An 18201-nucleotide genomic window follows, 5' to 3' on the forward strand; every position below is an offset into this window, starting at 1 on the left:
ATCCAATTTCAAAAGGCATTTCTTGTACATATATACAATGAATATTTTTCTATAAAATTTATTGATGTCACGTACTGAATCTTCTAAAACATTAAGGATCGAAAATAAAGTTGCAAACAAAAAAACGGGTAAAAGGAGAATTAAGTAAAAAAAAAAATCAAAATCAAAGATCTTAAGAACAAAATTATTTATCTCGATCATCCATGACTTGCACATTAATTGACAAAGGTCTTATTCAATTTCTTGAAAGTTTAAACTTTAAATCCTAATTCCGACAAAACTACTCTAGGTATATTTTAATTTTGTGAATTCTATTTTGCATTAAACTATTGATTCTGTAGGTGTCAACATATTTTAGATTCTTGGTGTTTTGTTTGTTTCTAAACGCAAATAATATCTTAATCATACATTCATACTAATTAATGCATTTGATATAGTGTTAGTCCCGATACATGAATTTTATTTATATCTATCATACTAATGAAAGGCCAGTTTGATGAATCAAGGGTAATTTAGACTACTTAGAATATTAGCAAACGAGCGTAATTTCTATCTTTTGGATCAGTTTTCATCCTTGCTGGTGACACAATACTAAAAAAATAAGCGTTACTTGTAATTCTTTGGTATTTCATGCTATAGGTAAATATATCAATCTATCTACTTTAAATAATAAATATATAGTTTTCTCCCTGCATGCTAAATACTAACATTATGCATGCATACATCGCATATAACATTTTACAAATATATATATATATATATATAGAGCTGTCTACAGGAGAAAAATGCCAAAATCAATTAGCTGGGAACAGAAAAGAAAAACTTTTTAGCATCTGCAACAAGATTTAGGTGAGTGTTTGTCTACATGCTCCGGGAGGAGGAGAGAGAGAGAGGAGGGAATCTGAAGTGTATATTGATCTAGGGTTTCTCATAGACAAAGACCAAATCTCCATGCTTTGAACCAAGCACAATTCATCTTGTCTTTTATCTCTTTCATCTCAAACCAAAGTATTGATCTATCCACTTCTTCCAAAACCTATATCCAAAGTCTAAAGGCTCCATATCTCCGCCCCTTTACAAAGAAAATGATCCCAAGTATGGATGGAAGCGGGAAGACTACTGACAGGGAGGAAGAGGAGGAGGAGGAGGAGGAGGAGGAAGAAGAAGAAGAAGACGGTGAAGGAGAAGGAGAAGGAGAAGGAGAAGAGAGTAAGGTTTCAAGCAATACTACAGTAGAAGCTGAGGTTGGTAAGAAGACGAAGGTGAGGCCTTATGTGAGATCTAAAGTCCCTCGACTCCGGTGGACTCCTGATCTTCATCTCCGCTTTGTCCGTGCTGTCGAAAGACTTGGAGGTCAAGAAAGTACGTCCCTAGCTACTTTCTTCATCAACTCTTCCAAATATAAAGCTTATGCAATTCCTTGGTTATTTCTTGTAACCTTTTGCTTGCTTGATGAAATAATTTTTTTTTGGATTATGTATATATAGGAGCAACTCCAAAATTGGTCCGACAGATGATGAATATCAAAGGGCTCAGTATTGCTCATGTCAAGAGCCATCTACAGGTACATCCATATACACTTATACATAGTTATCAAAGGGCTTAGTTATTATGGTTTTTTCTTTTCTAAGAATCTGAGAAAATTATATAAAAGTTTCTCACTAAATTGCATATTGGGGAATTTTAGATGTACCGGAGCAAGAAGATGGATGATCAAGGGCAAGGTATTTGATTGTTTGTATTTGTTTTATTTAGTTATTAACATATATGTGAATAAATTAGGGTTTTGATTTGTTACCTCATACTTATTAACTAAGAGGTGTCCATCAATTGTTTGCAGCCATAGGTGATAACAGACATTTCATCGAGAGTTCCACAGATCGGAATATTTATAAATTAAGTCAGCTACCGATGTTCCGAGGCTATAACACTAATCATAGCCACGATTCTCCATTCAGGTTTATATTATGTATCCCATCATTTTATTTTCATTTTGATCTCTTTACCTTGATACTCGATTAATAGTCTTCCATTTTGTTGAATTATTTGTGTAGATATGGAAGTAGATTTTCAAATGCTTCATTGTGGAACTCTAGCTCCCATGAGACAAACCGGAGTTTAATAGATAGAACCTGTTTAATTCGCGGCTCGTCGGTTAGCAATAACATCCATGGAAGTGAATATTGGACTAACAACAGGTCTTTCCCAAACACCTACTCTTCTTCAGTTTCTAATCACTTACCAAAGCTAAGACACAACCATCAAGAACGGACAAATTTAGCCACATTCAACAGCATTCAAGGACATTCAAGAACGTTTGAGAAGTTCGAGACCGGTATTGAAGAGAGGACCAACCATGTTTATTGCAACAAGACAACGGGCAAAAGAAACGCAAGTACCAGCCTCGATCTTGATCTCTCTCTTAAGGTAAGAGTACCCGAGGAGACAACTTTGGAAGAGACAGAAACAGCAACAACAACGGATCAAACGTTGTCGTTGTCGTTATGTTCATGGAAAAAGAGCCGAGTGATCAAGACGGATGAAGAGGATCGGACGGTTAAGATTGGACAGGCAAGTACTCTGGATCTGACTCTATGAATTATAGGTAAGAATGAGACAAATTCTAAGTGAGATCCTGAGGTACTTATCCAATAATATCTTAATATCAGTGCCTTTATTGTTAAGTATTTATGTACTTTATTTAATATTATTAGAAAGGAAACAAAAAGGTCTGAATATATAAACATTTTGAGTTTGTTTGATACCACCAATTTGTATCATCACATATATATTAAAAAAAATGTTACTAGCTGCATGGTGATTCGATTCTTTGTCCGTCTGCTTCCCATGCTATCTAATTGTATACACCCTTAACCAAAAAAAAAACTAATTATATATACATAGAACACACTAATTTTCCCTAATTAAATATTATACATGTTTAGTTTCCTAATCATCCAAATAACACTTCATAGTTTATAGTATTTTCACACCTTCTCTTAAAATTTTAAACCAAGGTAAAATATTTCTTCCATTTTTTGCAACACAAGTAAAATATTTATTTCTTAATTCATTTTTGTGTGTGTTGTAGTTTACGGCTTACCTTTACGGTGGCGGTTTACTATCCGATATATATTACCTTTAGCGTTTATATTTTTTTTTTTTTTTGTAAACAAGGCTTTTAGCGTTTATATTTCTATTCTACTAAAATAAAATTCACAAGTTCTATTCATGTGTGATATTTTAAAAAATGAATCATTTAGAAAGTTATATTTCATTTATTTCTTAATAAAATATTGACATCATTATTAAATCACTTCATATATTATCGATATAATAACTACTTTCCTATAAAATCAGAAAGAATCAATTAATGTGTACATTTAAGAATCTTGACCATAAATTTTAATTATCTTAAAACACATGTAAACTAAACATAAAATATATTAGTTAATCTGCCACAAAATATTAAAAACATAAACAATATCATTCATATTCTAAAAGATTGATTCTCTATTAAACTCAATGAATATCATTAGAGTCCTAAGATCATTATTTATATTCCTCAAGACTATAATATAATTTATAAATAGTATTTTTTTATTATTTATAACTTAAGTTAACACTACAAGAAAACACAAATTTAACGACGGCGGTTTTCCTCGCTAATTCCTCGTAAAATCGGGTTTACGAGAAATTAACGAGGAAATACGTTTCGTCGTTAAACGTTCGTCGTAACGCATATTTCCTCGCCAATTCGTCGTAACTTAGCTAGGAAATGATTTCGTCGTAAAGACAAAGAACAATATTTCGTCGTAAAGACCACGTAAATATTCCACGTAAGGATGTCGCTTCATTTCCTCGTAAATATCTCGAAAGGTGCCCTTCGTAAATTACACGTAAATATGTCGAAATTATTTCCTCGTAAAGAACACGTAAATAACTTGAAACAATTTCCTCGTAAAGTACTCGTTTATTATTCCTCGTCATTTCCTCGTAAGGTTTTTCTCGTAAAATACTCGTTAAGTTTCCACGTAAAGAAATCGTAAATTAGCTACGAATTTGCTTTGTTTTATTTGACAGAATATAAAAATATAATTTAAAAACAATTAAAATTATTTAATTGATTAATAAAATTAAAATTCTAAAAAAAATCAATACCAAAATATTTTATATATAAATAAGTTTTGAATTTATAATACAAAAACCAAAAAAAAAACTAAGAGTCGTTCATCGCCCGGTAGAATTCATCACTCGTCCTCTCTACATCCACCTCGGCATGTGTGTGGGATGATGACTCGCCTGGAATGAGATTTTATCGTCGCAAGTTCCTCAACAAGGACTCCCATTCCGGATTTGTGGCCGCTACAACGTCCAAGAAGCCCTCGAGTCCACCCACACGAGCTATGAACGCAGATTGCGTCGAGGCCAACTCATGATGCAGCTCAGCGGACTTTCTACGCAGCTCATCGGACTCTCTACGCAGCTGAATGACTTCATCATCATGTGTCTGACCATAAGACGATGTCGCTCTCGGAACATCGTTGCCAGAACCAATCCCCAACGTACGTCCCTTTTTCTTAGGGACAACCTTAAAAACAAAAAATAAATATTGTTTGTAAAAATTTAAAGTTAAATTAAATGAATAATAAAAAAAATTAAAATTTGAAAAAATTTACCTCCTCGTAAATCTTATCCACTTCAAGTGTGGATAAGGTGACGGGTAATCCATCGGTGGACTGCTGGGTCAGCTGGGTCTGGCGGTCCTCAACCTGAGCAACCAAGTCGTTGAAGAGTTGCTCGGACTTGCCATCTAGAAATTGGCCCGCCTAGTTTTTGTGAATCCTCTCGTAAAGTTTCATAAGAGACGGGAGTTGTCCCGTCTCTTTGGCCTAAAAACATTTAAGAAAGTTAGAATATACGTATATATATATATAAATATATATATATATATATATATATATGTATTAAAAATTAATTAAATAAATTATTTAATTACCATTTCCAAACGGACAACGGCGTGGGGTTTTTGGCCCGTAGAGTGAAGCATCGGCCCGTGACCGTGCTCATCTACCGTGTTACGGGAGGCAGAGCAAGACTGGGCGATTCTGATGGACGCAGGATCCCGCCAATAACGGATGAGGCCATCCCACCCATCTGTGGTGAGCTCAGCGGGTTTGCCACGCTCATATCCCTTCACGATCCAGTCACCCTTCCAGTTGGAGATCGTGTCCAACAAGCGAACTTTCGCCTTCGCGTAAAACATTTTCCTCACCCTCTCAGTGACCCCCATGGACCAATGATATTTTTGGTGTAAAAATAAATTTTAATTCATAATAAGTTTTTCTTTAAAAATATATAAATCATAAAAAAATTAAAGTATATATAATTAATGAATAGTAACTTACAGCGTAAATTTTGAACCACGTCTTTCTGACGTAGATCGGGGTCTTTTTCCAGTTCCGATGTGGCATGGAGAAGTAACCTTTCATCGTGTCGGTTATGTCCAATGTAAGACATCCGTCAACCCTAAACCTGAAAAAAAAACAAATTTAAAGAATAAATTATTTATTAATGTTATAAAAGAATTTTTAAAAAATAAAAAAAAAATAATTAATGTAACATACCACAAAGTTCCCTCCGGTCGGTCGGGGTTTATGACTGGTAAACCTTCTCTGCCTGGCTGACTGAGAATGTCCTCGACAGTGTACTGCGAGTAAGGAGCACTCGGAGGCACCATCAAATCGGGATGAATCTCGGCGGGCATCGGAGGAGCCATCGGAGGAGGCACATGAGGAGCCATCGGAGGAACAGATGGTGCACTAGAAGAATGCGACCGAGAGACTCTCTGAGAAGGCTGAGTCTCGGGGACAGTCTCCTGACCGGAAGAACCGGGAGCTGAAGAAAAACCGGGAGCTGAAGAAGACGACAGGTCTAAATGACTACCAGGCTCAGTGAACATCTGTCTGTAATGGGGGAGTAAGTCTGTTCTTTCGAATCGTCTGAAAAAAAAATTTAAAATTAACATCCACAGTAATTAACAAATTCTATAAATCTAGCTAAATTCTCTACATTAACCACCTAATCAACACTAATCAGTAAACCTATCTAAATTCCCTACACGAACCACCTAATCTACCCTAAACGAAACAAATTAGAGAGGAAATAGAGAGAGAAAGTACCATAGCTACGAAAGGGAGAGGAAGTGGAGAGGAAACGGGAGACGAAGCTCGCGTGAATATATAAGAAATTAGTAGTCGTCGTAAATTCCTCGTAAACTTACGTGGAATGAGCGAGGCCCGTGTTTCGTTTCCTCGTAGCTTCCTCGTAAACTTATGTGGAATTAGGGAGGCCCGTGTTTCGTTTCCTCGTAACTTCCTCGTAAACTTATGTGGAACTAGCGAGGCCTGCGTTTCGTTTCCTCGTAATTTCGTCGTTGGCTAACGAGGAATTAGCGAAGCCCGTGTTTTCCTTTTCCGAGGTCTTTACGACGAATTGGAGAAATTAGATAATTATTTTAAGTTTCGTCGTAAAGTCCTCATTAGCTAACGAGGAAATACCGATGATTTACGAGGTAGGAGACGAAGCTAAATCGTCGTAAAATCTTTTGAAATTTCCTATAAATACACACGAGTTTGCTTCTCAAATCAAAGACAAACTCACTAATTTTCTTTTCAAATCAGAGATAACTCACCAGTTTGCTTCTCAAATAAGAAAGATTTGAAAAAAAAAGGGGAGAAAGATACGGGAACACATGTGGGCGGAGACAAGGCTAGACTTACGTAGGTCTCGCCTTGTTTCTCCCTTCCTATGATTCCGGTATCTTTCTTCTCTTTCTTTTTTTCTCTTCTTTTTTATTGGTCGTTCATTTACGAGGAAATAGCGAGACCCGTGTTTTTATTTATGAGGAAATAGCGAGGCCCGCGTTTTCCGGTTACGAGGTCTTTACGACGAATTGTGCCTACGTGGAATTAACGAGTCCCGCGTTCTTTTTGTCGTTATTTCATCGTTAACTTACGAGGAAGTTACGAGGATTATGGTTAAATCCCTAAAATCCGAAACCCCATACCCATCTTCCTTATATTCTACTTCATATATTCCAAACCTCAAACCCATCTTCCCTTTAACCTCAATCTATTCTTTCCATTCCAAACCCCAAATTCTAAAACCACAATTCTTTAACTTATAATCTCAATCTTTTATTTCTAATACAAACTCTCGTACCTTACACAAAGTCAAATTATTTCCATTCCAAACCCCAAAGTCTAATACAAACTCTCGTACCTCACATGCATTAAGTCTGAAAATAAATCTTATTAAAAACAAATACATCAATCGGATACATCGACATTCTCGTCATCACTAGAAACATCATCATTTTTATTAAACTTGTCTTCAACAGCGTCGTCCGTGGCATCGTCGGTAAGATCTCTGTACTCATGATTATGCGGATCAATGAGAAGGATGTCATCAATTTCTTGTTCAGGTTCCTCGACTTCATTTATCTGTTCTTCTTGCAGTGGTGGTTCTTCTCCACTGATGATTCGTCCTTGTGGTGTAACTTTGATCACGGCCAACCAATTTATTCTTGATTCTCTCATCCGAGGGTATGGAAGGAAGCTAACTTGGTCTGCTTGTGAAGCTAAGATGAAAGGCTCGAAATTGTTGTACCTGCAAATTAAAATAAAGAAAACGTTGAAATTAATTTAACAACCTCATGTATGGCAAAAAAAGAATTTGTTGTACCTTCGTCCACCATTGACATCAACTACACCGAATTTGTTAAACCGAACACCTCTGTTAACGACGGGGTCAAACCATTCACATTTGAAGAGGACACATTTCAGTTTCAATATCCCTGGGAATTCGACTTCAATAATCTCCGTCAAGATCCCATAGAAATCTGTTTCCCCTTTCACACATATTCCATAGTTACTGGTCGTCAGCTGTCTACCATACTCAAATGTGTGAAAAGTATAGCCTCGTGTGAAATACATATGTGATGTGGTGACCTTTACAAGTGGAGATTGAATTACTTCATGTAACCACTTAGGATAATCAACCTGCAAAAATAAAGAGAACGTTGAAATACAGATAATGTATGAAAAAATTAAGAGTTGAGTTAATACCTTATTCTTCAACCACTTAATAAAGTGTTGATCTTTCATTTTGTCTACGTCACTTGTGGATATACCTAGAAATGTTTCTTCGACTTGAGAAACAAATAGGCTGTAAAATCACATTTTATATTAATTAATCTTTGGCAATTATATAATTTATACTTATATGTGTTAAGAAGTGTTCATATATGTTACCTTTCAAAATAACGCATCAATGGATCCTCGCAATTGAGTTGAATATAGGTGTGTGCACTATGAGCGTCTTCTGAACTCGACCACCAAACTTCTTTTAATTTCTCACCGAGTCGTCCAATCTGGCTAAAGATGTCTAGAACACCAGCAACTGCATATGTTGGCGCGACACCACCATCATCATATCTTCTTGGAGCTCTTTTCCGGGTACGTACTTTTGAACCAAAGTAGTACGATGTGAAGTGAGAAGTTTCTTCCGTCAAACTTCCAGCAATTATATAACCTTCAACTTTTGCGAGGTTCTTTGCTTTTCCCTTAAAATATTTCATGGCTCGCTCATACTGATACATCCATCCGTAATGTACAGGTCCATGAAGCAATGCCTCATATGGGAGGTGGACAGCTAGATGCTCCATGACGTAAAAAAATATCTTCTCCAAGTTGCACAATAAGATGGGAATGTTCTGCTAAAGCTGTTCCACGACTTCTTCTTTAAGAGTGCGTGTGCTCAGATCCTTGAAAAATGCTCCAATGCCTTGTATATCCGAAAAACAATTAAACACATTATATTAGTCATATATTATTGCAAACTAAGCCATTATAAAATTAATGAGTTATAATATACTACATGCAAGTGCTTCATGTATGTTTGTTGGAAGTAGCTCCGCAAATGTAAAGGAAAGTAGTCGTTGCATAAAGACATGACATTCATGACTCGTCATCCCGGAGAACTTTTGACCATTTTCAACACATCTAAAGAGATTTGAAACATACCCATCGGGGAACTTCACTTCTGATGCCACCCAGTTGAACAACACCGACTTTTGCTTTTTATATGTAACTCACTTCTTGAGCAAATATCCGACATCTGAATATCTGAACGGGAACTTGTCCTTTGTTTTTTATATGTAACTCACTTCTTGAGCAAATATCCGACAAGTCCAACCTCGATTTTATGTTGTCTTTTGTCTTCCCTGGGACATTCAATATTGTATTCATGATGTTCTCAAAGAAATTCTTCTCTATATGCATCACATCGAGGTTGTGGCGCAGAAGAAGATCCTTCCAATATGGCAACTCCCAAAATATACTCTTCTTGTGCCAGTTGTGATGAACACCGTAAGAATCAGACATATTACGAGGGACATGCCAATTACCACTACAACGAACTGTTTCGTTAGCTCCGTAGTAGTCGATTTGCGCTTCAATTTGTTCTCCAGTTAGATATGGAGGAGCAGTGTCTCTGCCAACCCTTTTGTGCCTAAAAAAATTCTTGTTTCTTCGGTACAGATGGCCAATGGGCATAAATCGACGGTGACAATTGAACCAACTTGTCTTCCTACCATTCTTCAGTTGAAACGCATCTGTCATTCCATTACAATATGGACAAGCTAATCTCCCATGTGTAGTCCATCCAGACAACATCTCATAGGCAGGAAAGTCACTTATGGTCCACAAAAGCATTGCTCGCATCGTAAAATTCGTCTTCCTTGAGCAGTCATACGTCCTCACCCCTGTTGCCCACAAATCCTTCAACTCTTTTATCAGTGGTTGTAGGAAAACATCCAGAGACCTTTTTGGATGGTTCGGACCAGGTATTAATATGGTCAAGAATAGCAACTCTCTTTGCATGCATATCTCCGGTGGCAGATTGTATGGCGTAAGAAAGACTGGCCACAATGAATATTACATTCCGAATGGACTAAATCCATCTGTGCATAATCCGAGATACACATTCCGGCTATTGCTAGCGAAATCCGGATGTACTTTGTTAAAATATTTCCAGGCTCTTGCATCTGATGGATGAGTCATCTCACCATCCGTTTGAGTATGCTCAGCATGCCATCTCATCTTTCCAGCAGTCTGCTCTGATTGGTACAATCTTTTCAACCTGTCTGTAATTGGTAGGTACCACATCCTTTGGTACAGTACCCTATTACGTCCCCGTCCTTGCGGCTTGAATCGTGGCTTCTTGCAGAATCGACATTCTTCTAACTTCTCATCTTCTCCCCAGTATATCATGCAGTTGTCGATGCAAACATCTAGCATCTCCGAAGGCAACCCAAGACTATAAACCAGTTTCTGAATCTCATAATAAGAATCAGCAGACACATTGTCTTCCAGCAAATACTCTTTAAACAAGTCTGCCCATTCATTCATGCAACTTTCAGGTAGATTGTGATCAATTTTAATATTCATCATTCTAGCAGCCAACGACAATTTAGAGAGACATTCTCTACAACCACTGTAAAGTGGCTGATTCGCTGCATTTAACATTTCATAAAACTTTTTTGCATCAATATTAGGTTTTCCATCTTCATCATGAGCTACGAATGCATCAGCTACCATATCATGAAACCTATCATAATCTACCATATGCTCTTCCTGAAGGCAACTATGTTCATTATGCAAATGATCAACCGGTTCTTCCTGAAAATTGCTATTACTACCACTAGCTTCATTTTGATCATAATTATAACTTTCTCCATGTTGAAACCAGATATATTAATTTAGCGTGAAACCTCTATTTATTCAATGCTTCCCAACATTTTCACGATTTGCCAATTTCGAATTGTTGCATTTCCGACAAGGACAGAACATCTTACCACTTTCTTGGGCGAGCGGTGTGGAATCTGCTTGATGCATAAATGTCTCCAGCCCCGCAAAGTATTCTTTCGTCACTCTCCCGTTAGCATCTCTATGCATATACATCCACCTCTGCAACTCAAAAATGTTTCCGGAGCCCGACATTTTTTTTCACGTTTTTTTTTCTTGTTGGTGTGTTTAAAATGATGTTCAAATGTCCATATTTATAGGAAAATTTTGAATCTGGTAGTTGCAATTTTCCTTCGAATTTACGACGCAATTTAGTTAGGAAAAACATGTTATTTAGTGGATTCAAAATTTCCTCGCTAAGTAGACGTAAAATATTTCCTCGTAAATTACACGCTATATTTACGTCGAGTTTACGAGGAAAGAGTAGTTCGTCGTTAAAGCCACGTGATATTACACCGTCTTTACGATGAAATCATTTCGTCGTAACTTTACGAGGAAATAACGATGATTTTATATTTCCTCGTAAAGTCGACGTACATTTACGAGGAATACTTTTCCTCGTTAATTTTCCTTGCTAAATTTGTGTTTTCTTGTAGTGTAAAAAATTACATATACAATTTAATATGTTAAATATGAAATCATTTGATTTTTTTTAAAGTATATATTAGTTCGTGAAATAACTAAATAGAAATCTCATAAGATAGATTTATAATACTAAGAAGCAACAAAAATACTTGTTGTGGATTCAAACAATTAATTGAATAGACAAAAATGTAAATAATAAAATTATTGTGTTTACAGAACTAATATAAACATTTAATATATATATATATATAGGTGAAAAAGCATCAGCGCGGTTGCGCATGTAGTTATATGTTACATTCTCTCTCTCTTCCATCATTTTCCAATGAAAAAATTTCGGTAAGAACAATAGATAAGGAAATGAAAAAATAAGAGAAAATAAGAAGTGGAAGACTTCAAAAATATCAAGATTTGGAATATACCACAATATGAGAAAAGGGTAAATGAGGTCGGCGAGGCCGGGATACCATCTTCCAACTCCCTAGTGTTTCCTTCTTCTTTCTTAGCTTACTAGGGTCGGTCCGTCCTACGGGCGAGATATAATTTACTTGTAATCAAGATTATTATTTTTATATGATTTGTGGTTTGTGATGTTGTATATGAGATATACTATTTTCTTAATTTAAAATTAACAAAAAAAACTATTTTTTATTATTAGCATAATTTCTCTCGCTCTCTCTCTCTACGCTACGGGAACCAAAAGTCGGGAACCAAAAATACATAAATATATCAGTTAAAGAGTATTTCAAAATGTTTATGTGCTAAAAGATTATTTTAGGTTGATGTCCAATGAAACATTTTCATATATATATATATATATATATATTTGAAACTATTGTTTTTCATATCGTATTAGTTCTAGTTGTTTTTATCTGAAATAGGAGGTGCGGTTGGACGAATTTTCTTTCAAATGTGTTAACGTTGTGATTGTTTTTTTATTAGGTTAGCAGGTATCATTTGTCGAGAAAAGAGTACATATGTTATGGGAAGTGAGTGTTCTAAATAAGGAATAAGTTAGTGTTTGGACAAAACTACAACGCTTCAATTTAATGTAAGAACATGTTTAGTATTCCACACTCATCTAATTTGTCCACCGTTCTCATTTTATTGTGATATATGCAGACTCAAACTTGGAAGTATAATAAGAAAAATGCATTCTATGTATCTATCAAAACTCAGCCAATTTTAGAGACACAGAAACAACCAAGTTAAATAGAATTCACAATCCAGTAGTCGGTATGGTAAAGATGTAATTGAAATATACTCACAAATCACAATCATGCATACTTACACATGATTCTATATCCATAAGTGTATGCACTAACTGTTGTATCCTTGAGATCAGGGCTAGCAACCTTTTAGGAAGCCACAATAATGAAAAATAAACACCAAGATGTTGAAAATTATTATGAGTTAAAGATAAATAGATCTTTTAAAAAAAAGTTCACTAAAAAAAGTCATATTTTCTCTTCTATCGTCTTTCTCTTTTCTCTTCTTCTCTGTTTATTCTGTTTCTCATCTCATTTTTTCTGTTTCTTATCATTTTTCTGTCACAATCCGTCAAGTACAACGATGAGCTTAGCAAATCTTTTTTCATCACCTTTTAGTGTTGTTTATTAAAAGAAATGAACTGCTGATTTTTTTGGAAGAAAACTTTCATATTTATAATGGAGGATTAACACAAAGGAATGAATGAAGAGATTCATTGAATGTGAGAACGTGTGAGGAGTAGAGAGTAGGTATTAATGTGAATGTTAATGAAGATGCATGAACCAAGTTAATTTCCGTAACGGCTCTAGATTAAAGAAGTCTATTCGGCTTCCGAGTGACATTGATCGGAATCGTTCGTCACCAATGAAACCGTTGGATTTCTATTGACAGTTGACTGAACGAGAATTATTGCTCGACGGCCACTTTCCCTAAGTTATTTTCAAGGAAGATGTAAGGGACCGTTGTAAACACATAAAACCCATTAAATTCAAGAATTAACGAAACATTGACTTTTGATTGACCGTGATACGTGTCGTCACCACAGACTCCGAATTAGTGAGATGAAATCTGATGTGGATGGCCTAGGAGTGAAGGAAACCCTTCTTTATATATACTAGAGCCGAGTCCGCGCTACGCGCGGATAACATGTTCAATTGAAGTAAATTTTTAATTTTTGGTATTTTTAAGTTCTAGAAATTGGAAGTTATTTTTGTGTGTATTGTAGAATGAACCAAATAGTAAATTTGAATAATATATTAGGTTGAGCAAACAATTTTTTTAGGATAAAAGAGTATATGAGTGGACATTTTTAATTGACGTAGAAAGCAGTAATTTAAATTTTAAAACAGTTGACCGGTGTCGTTTGATGTCTTGTTGATCATCCCATGTGGTGTTATGGCTTCAAGCTTAGTATAGCAGTTTATTCCTCTTTTGGAAGCGTTGTATGATATCAATGTCGGTGTCGAAGTAAAAGCGCGATCCAGGTGTGGTTGTGAGTGATAGTTTTCCTGTAAAAGTGAAATATTTGTAAGCATTTATTTTGACGTAAATATTATGTTTAGTTTATTACCTTCATGTAACCATGGAATGATACTTGTGATGATTACGATTTGGTTTTTTTCTGGGAGATATGTGATTTAGCTCCCTAAAATTTGCCGTCTCACTGTCCCAGATAGTTAGACGTACCATTTTGGATCTACTAAAAATAATTGTATTATATATTTATTAGTTAAAATAAATATTATTTAATAAAGTGTTAGTACCTGTGTAAACGTAATCCAATGATGATCTTAGAATATGTGTTCTTGTTATATAAATCACTTCCTTGGATGAGGCATATTCGACCAACAACATCTGTAATAATATTTTTTTATAGTGAGGAAAAAGAGAATTTATTTGTTTGCGAGACCCCGACAATGGTATTTTTTACCTGGGAGGAAATTGGTTGCACTTGCTAAGCTGATCAATTGGGGGTAGCGTTGGGGCCGGAATATTTATGAAGGTATTGGTGGAATGTTTTCTTCAATCTGTGTAATAATTGTTTTCTCATTGATATTGATTATGTAGGGTTGAACTGTAAGACTGTACCGTTGGTTATTGGGAAGGAGATTAAAATATCTAATGTGATAAATTTTCCCTTCTTCGAACCGTTGGTACATTTTGTCCGACGTAGAAATAGGCACCCTCCCTTCCATTTTCTGTTCCTGTTGACAAACCTGGATGTCAAGACAAATGAAAGTTGTTCATAGGAAAGTATTTTTATTTTTGTGATTTGTGATGAGCCACATCCTAATGGTCCTAGTGATTATTGGTTGTGGTCCGAGGTTGTTGCTCCGGTTATTGTGATCTTCGGCTGCATGATTTGCACAGATTAGAGTGTGATTTATTTTTTATTGACCTTTTGTTTTTAATTTTTTGAAGTGAACATAGTTATAATTTGTTTGTTTTTTAAAAAAAATTGATTTCTTTCATTTAATTTAATATAATTAAAGAATATGTATTTGGAGTGACCAAAATTTAATTTAATTTTTAAAAATTGGATTTTTGAAGTGAAGATAGTTTGTTTGTTTGTTTTTTATTGCCCATCAAAAGGACGTAGCATGAGTATTTGGAAGTGTTAATTTTTAATTATTTTGTTGGGTTTAAATATAATAAAAAGGAACTCTAAGAAGTAATGTCAACATTATGTCAAATCAGTTATTTAGTATACATTATATTTTATTATTGGTTGAATAATAAATACTAATGATGTTTTATTTTAAAAATGTATAATATAAATATGTTGTTGTAAAATTAATATGGTTCATAGTTTGTATTTTTAAATACAAAAAATCACTATTATCTGAAAGAAAATCTACCTTAGATTTAAGTATTAAATTAATATATCAATATTAATAATTTTTGGATTCAAAAAGGAACTTGTAAATATAAAATACCTCCTAGAAGGGGAGGATCTCTAGATGTTGATTTGACCATGGTGTTGAGATCAGCACTTCCTTAAACAAAAGGAAGAATATTAAAATGATTATTCAGATCGACCACCAAAAAAAAGGGTTACCTATTTGGCTTTTGCGACGAAGGGGTAGAGCTGGTTGATCGTAGACGATTTCTTACCAAATGACGTTAGGAGGTTTTCTCGTGGGATTTTGTATCTACGTGCAGATGTTGATAACTTAAACGGAATACCAATACTATAGACTAATCATTTGAATAGCTTACAATTAGGTTGAATAACTTAGACTGATTTTCTGCAGAGGGAGAGACGACGGATAAATGTTATGGTGAGCTTAGAGTCAAAGCTTGAATATATATTTTGATTAACATTATGGTTTTGTTTCCATATCTTTTTTTTTGTATTAATGGCAGAATATATGTTATTTACTTCTTAGTGAATGCAAGAGGATTTTTTGCTAGAAGAATATTATTATGGGGCCAGTTAAACTTGGTGAAATCGTTTTTGATTTAGACGTGTATAGCCAGAAGTCTATCTAATAATTAACAGCTCGACAAAAACCAATTCATGCATGCATTTGTTTTATTATAAGACAACTCGTAAAGGACGTATTCCTTATTGTTTGCATGCATTGCAATTTGTTTACGTGTTCTTAGTGAATAATTAACAGGTACACATAATTAATGGGCTGGGCTGCGAGATTGTTCTTTTAATTCGAAGCCCACTCGCTGTAACCAAACCAAAGCAATTTTAATTCGAACCTCATTCTTTTAATTCGAAGCCCACTCGTTGTAGCCAATTTTGTAACCAAAGCAACTTTAATTTGAAGCCCACTCGCTGTAGCCAATTTTGTAATCAAAACCAAGTCCAAATCTTTTATTGCAATTTTAATTGAAAGCCAAATCCGCCAGTGACATGGCAGTATGATTGGTAGGGATTATTTTGCCCATGTGGCACCCGTTATAAGCTCTCAATTTAGCTTCTTTTATATCCTACTTTATATAGTAGGATAGATGTACAGTAAGTTTCTTTTTCTCTAAATTAGTGCTTATCTTAATATTAAGCTTGTTTCGTTATGTTTATGTTTTTAATTTGAATGCTTTTTTTTTGAGAAAAAATAATAGTTGCATAAGCAAATATGCTGTTTGTTGGGCTAACATTGGGCTAACATTGGGCTATAAAATGTCTAGTGCATATGGATATGGATTGGATGCACGCTTTAGCTGGAACCACAGGGTCGCAGATAATGTTCGTCTGGTCACAAACATCATACTTGCTTTACGTTTGAACCTGAAACTAAAGCCAAAGTTACAATAAAAGGTCGGGCATAATCTTTTTCTTTTTAGTTATTGTATACAGATTTAACTATAAACTAATGTTATTAAGCGTAATGAATTGTAAACAAGAATAACCTATTACATGTTTAACTTTTATATATGGTTTCATTGATTATGATTGGTTCCTGTAATCCAGTAATAATTTTAATTTAATCAAACTATTTCAAGAGAGCACTCTCCATGAAACTCTAAAGATTTTTTCAAATAATAAAATATCTTATTTATAATTAATTATTTTTCAAAGTGAAATAATTAATAATAGATAAGTATATCATGGGATTTTCATGATTTTTTTTTTCAAAAATTCTTAGTTTTCTTCATTTGATAACTTCAATTTTTTTCTTTCTTCTTTTTCTATTTTAATTATTAAAATTTTTAATTGTGAAAAAACCACCGTAAATATTTGTAATGGAGATGTTCTAAGAACATTGGTCTGTCTCCAATAGATCATTGAAGAGTTTTATTCTATACAAACAAGGTAGTGCTTATATCCGTATGAAATGGACGTCTCGTTAATATATAGTATAACACTGATTCTGTTGTTTAATTGAATCTATTTGCCTTCGACGTACCAAATACAACGTTCAGGCCAGTATCATGTTTAATTTTACAAACATACGAATGAATCTTTGCTTCTTAAACAGTCAATGTATCACTGGGTCAACTTGTTCAGTATCAAACATGGTCGCACGATCCAATGTCGCGCAACGTCAGAATCAAACTAATTTCTGAAACTATAGAAATTTCGCAACAACTGCTTAGATAGAAAATGCATCAAGTGGAAGTATCTTTAATGGTAAGGGGTGGAAACATAACTTGAACCTTGCATCTGCTAATGTTCTTTTTTTTTTTCCATCTAAAATTTTATTAAAAAACAAAAAAGACCGATGCCCACGAGACCTTACAACCACCTGAAGGCCTAAACACAAAGCCCAGGAAAAGTAACCAAACAGATTAGGCCCAAGCCCATTACCCAACAAACCCATCCACCGACAACGAGCGATTCGCCCTACCTCGAGATACGAACCCGCGTCGTCGCCACCACCGGGAGAACCTACGTCAGAGCAAGAACGCGTCTCACCGGACACTACAGGAGCATGCATCACCGTGACAAACCTGAGCCCATGACCTCCACACCCTCTAAACCGCAACCGTGTTTTACTCTTGTGTTATCTTTACCGGAAAGATCAATCGCCGGAGCGAGATCACAACCGCCACCGTTCAAGCACACACCAGAGAAACATAACCGCCGCACGGAACATCACCATCTTGAAACGGACACTTCTCTCTTCCAACAACGAGAGTTCATCCACGGATCTCGACCGACAACGCAAGAAAAACATAAAAACAAACCCTAAAACAAATCTAAAGAGCAAACAAAAGCCGACGACGCAAGGTAAAGAACGCCTTCACCCTTCGGAGCACGATCCGGCGACGCAGAGCTGAGGAAGCCTCCACCTCCCGGAGACTT

General features: G+C 35.2%; 1 protein-coding gene across 1 annotated transcript; it reads left to right on the plus strand.

Annotated features, from left to right (window-relative positions):
* Positions 1 to 279: 279 nt before the first annotated feature.
* Positions 280 to 2813, plus strand: LOC106408982 (myb family transcription factor PHL8-like). Its single transcript, XM_013849675.3, has 5 exons — positions 280 to 1362; positions 1488 to 1564; positions 1688 to 1724; positions 1841 to 1958; positions 2055 to 2813. Exons 1-5 carry the CDS (start codon positions 1086 to 1088, stop codon positions 2596 to 2598), a joined length of 1053 nt encoding a protein of 350 aa, XP_013705129.1. The 5' UTR covers positions 280 to 1085; the 3' UTR covers positions 2599 to 2813.
* The last annotated feature ends 15388 nt before the right edge of the window (positions 2814 to 18201 follow it).

The sequence above is a fragment of the Brassica napus genome, chromosome C4, assembly GCF_020379485.1.
Source record: "Brassica napus cultivar Da-Ae chromosome C4, Da-Ae, whole genome shotgun sequence".
NCBI lineage: Eukaryota > Viridiplantae > Streptophyta > Magnoliopsida > Brassicales > Brassicaceae > Brassica > Brassica napus.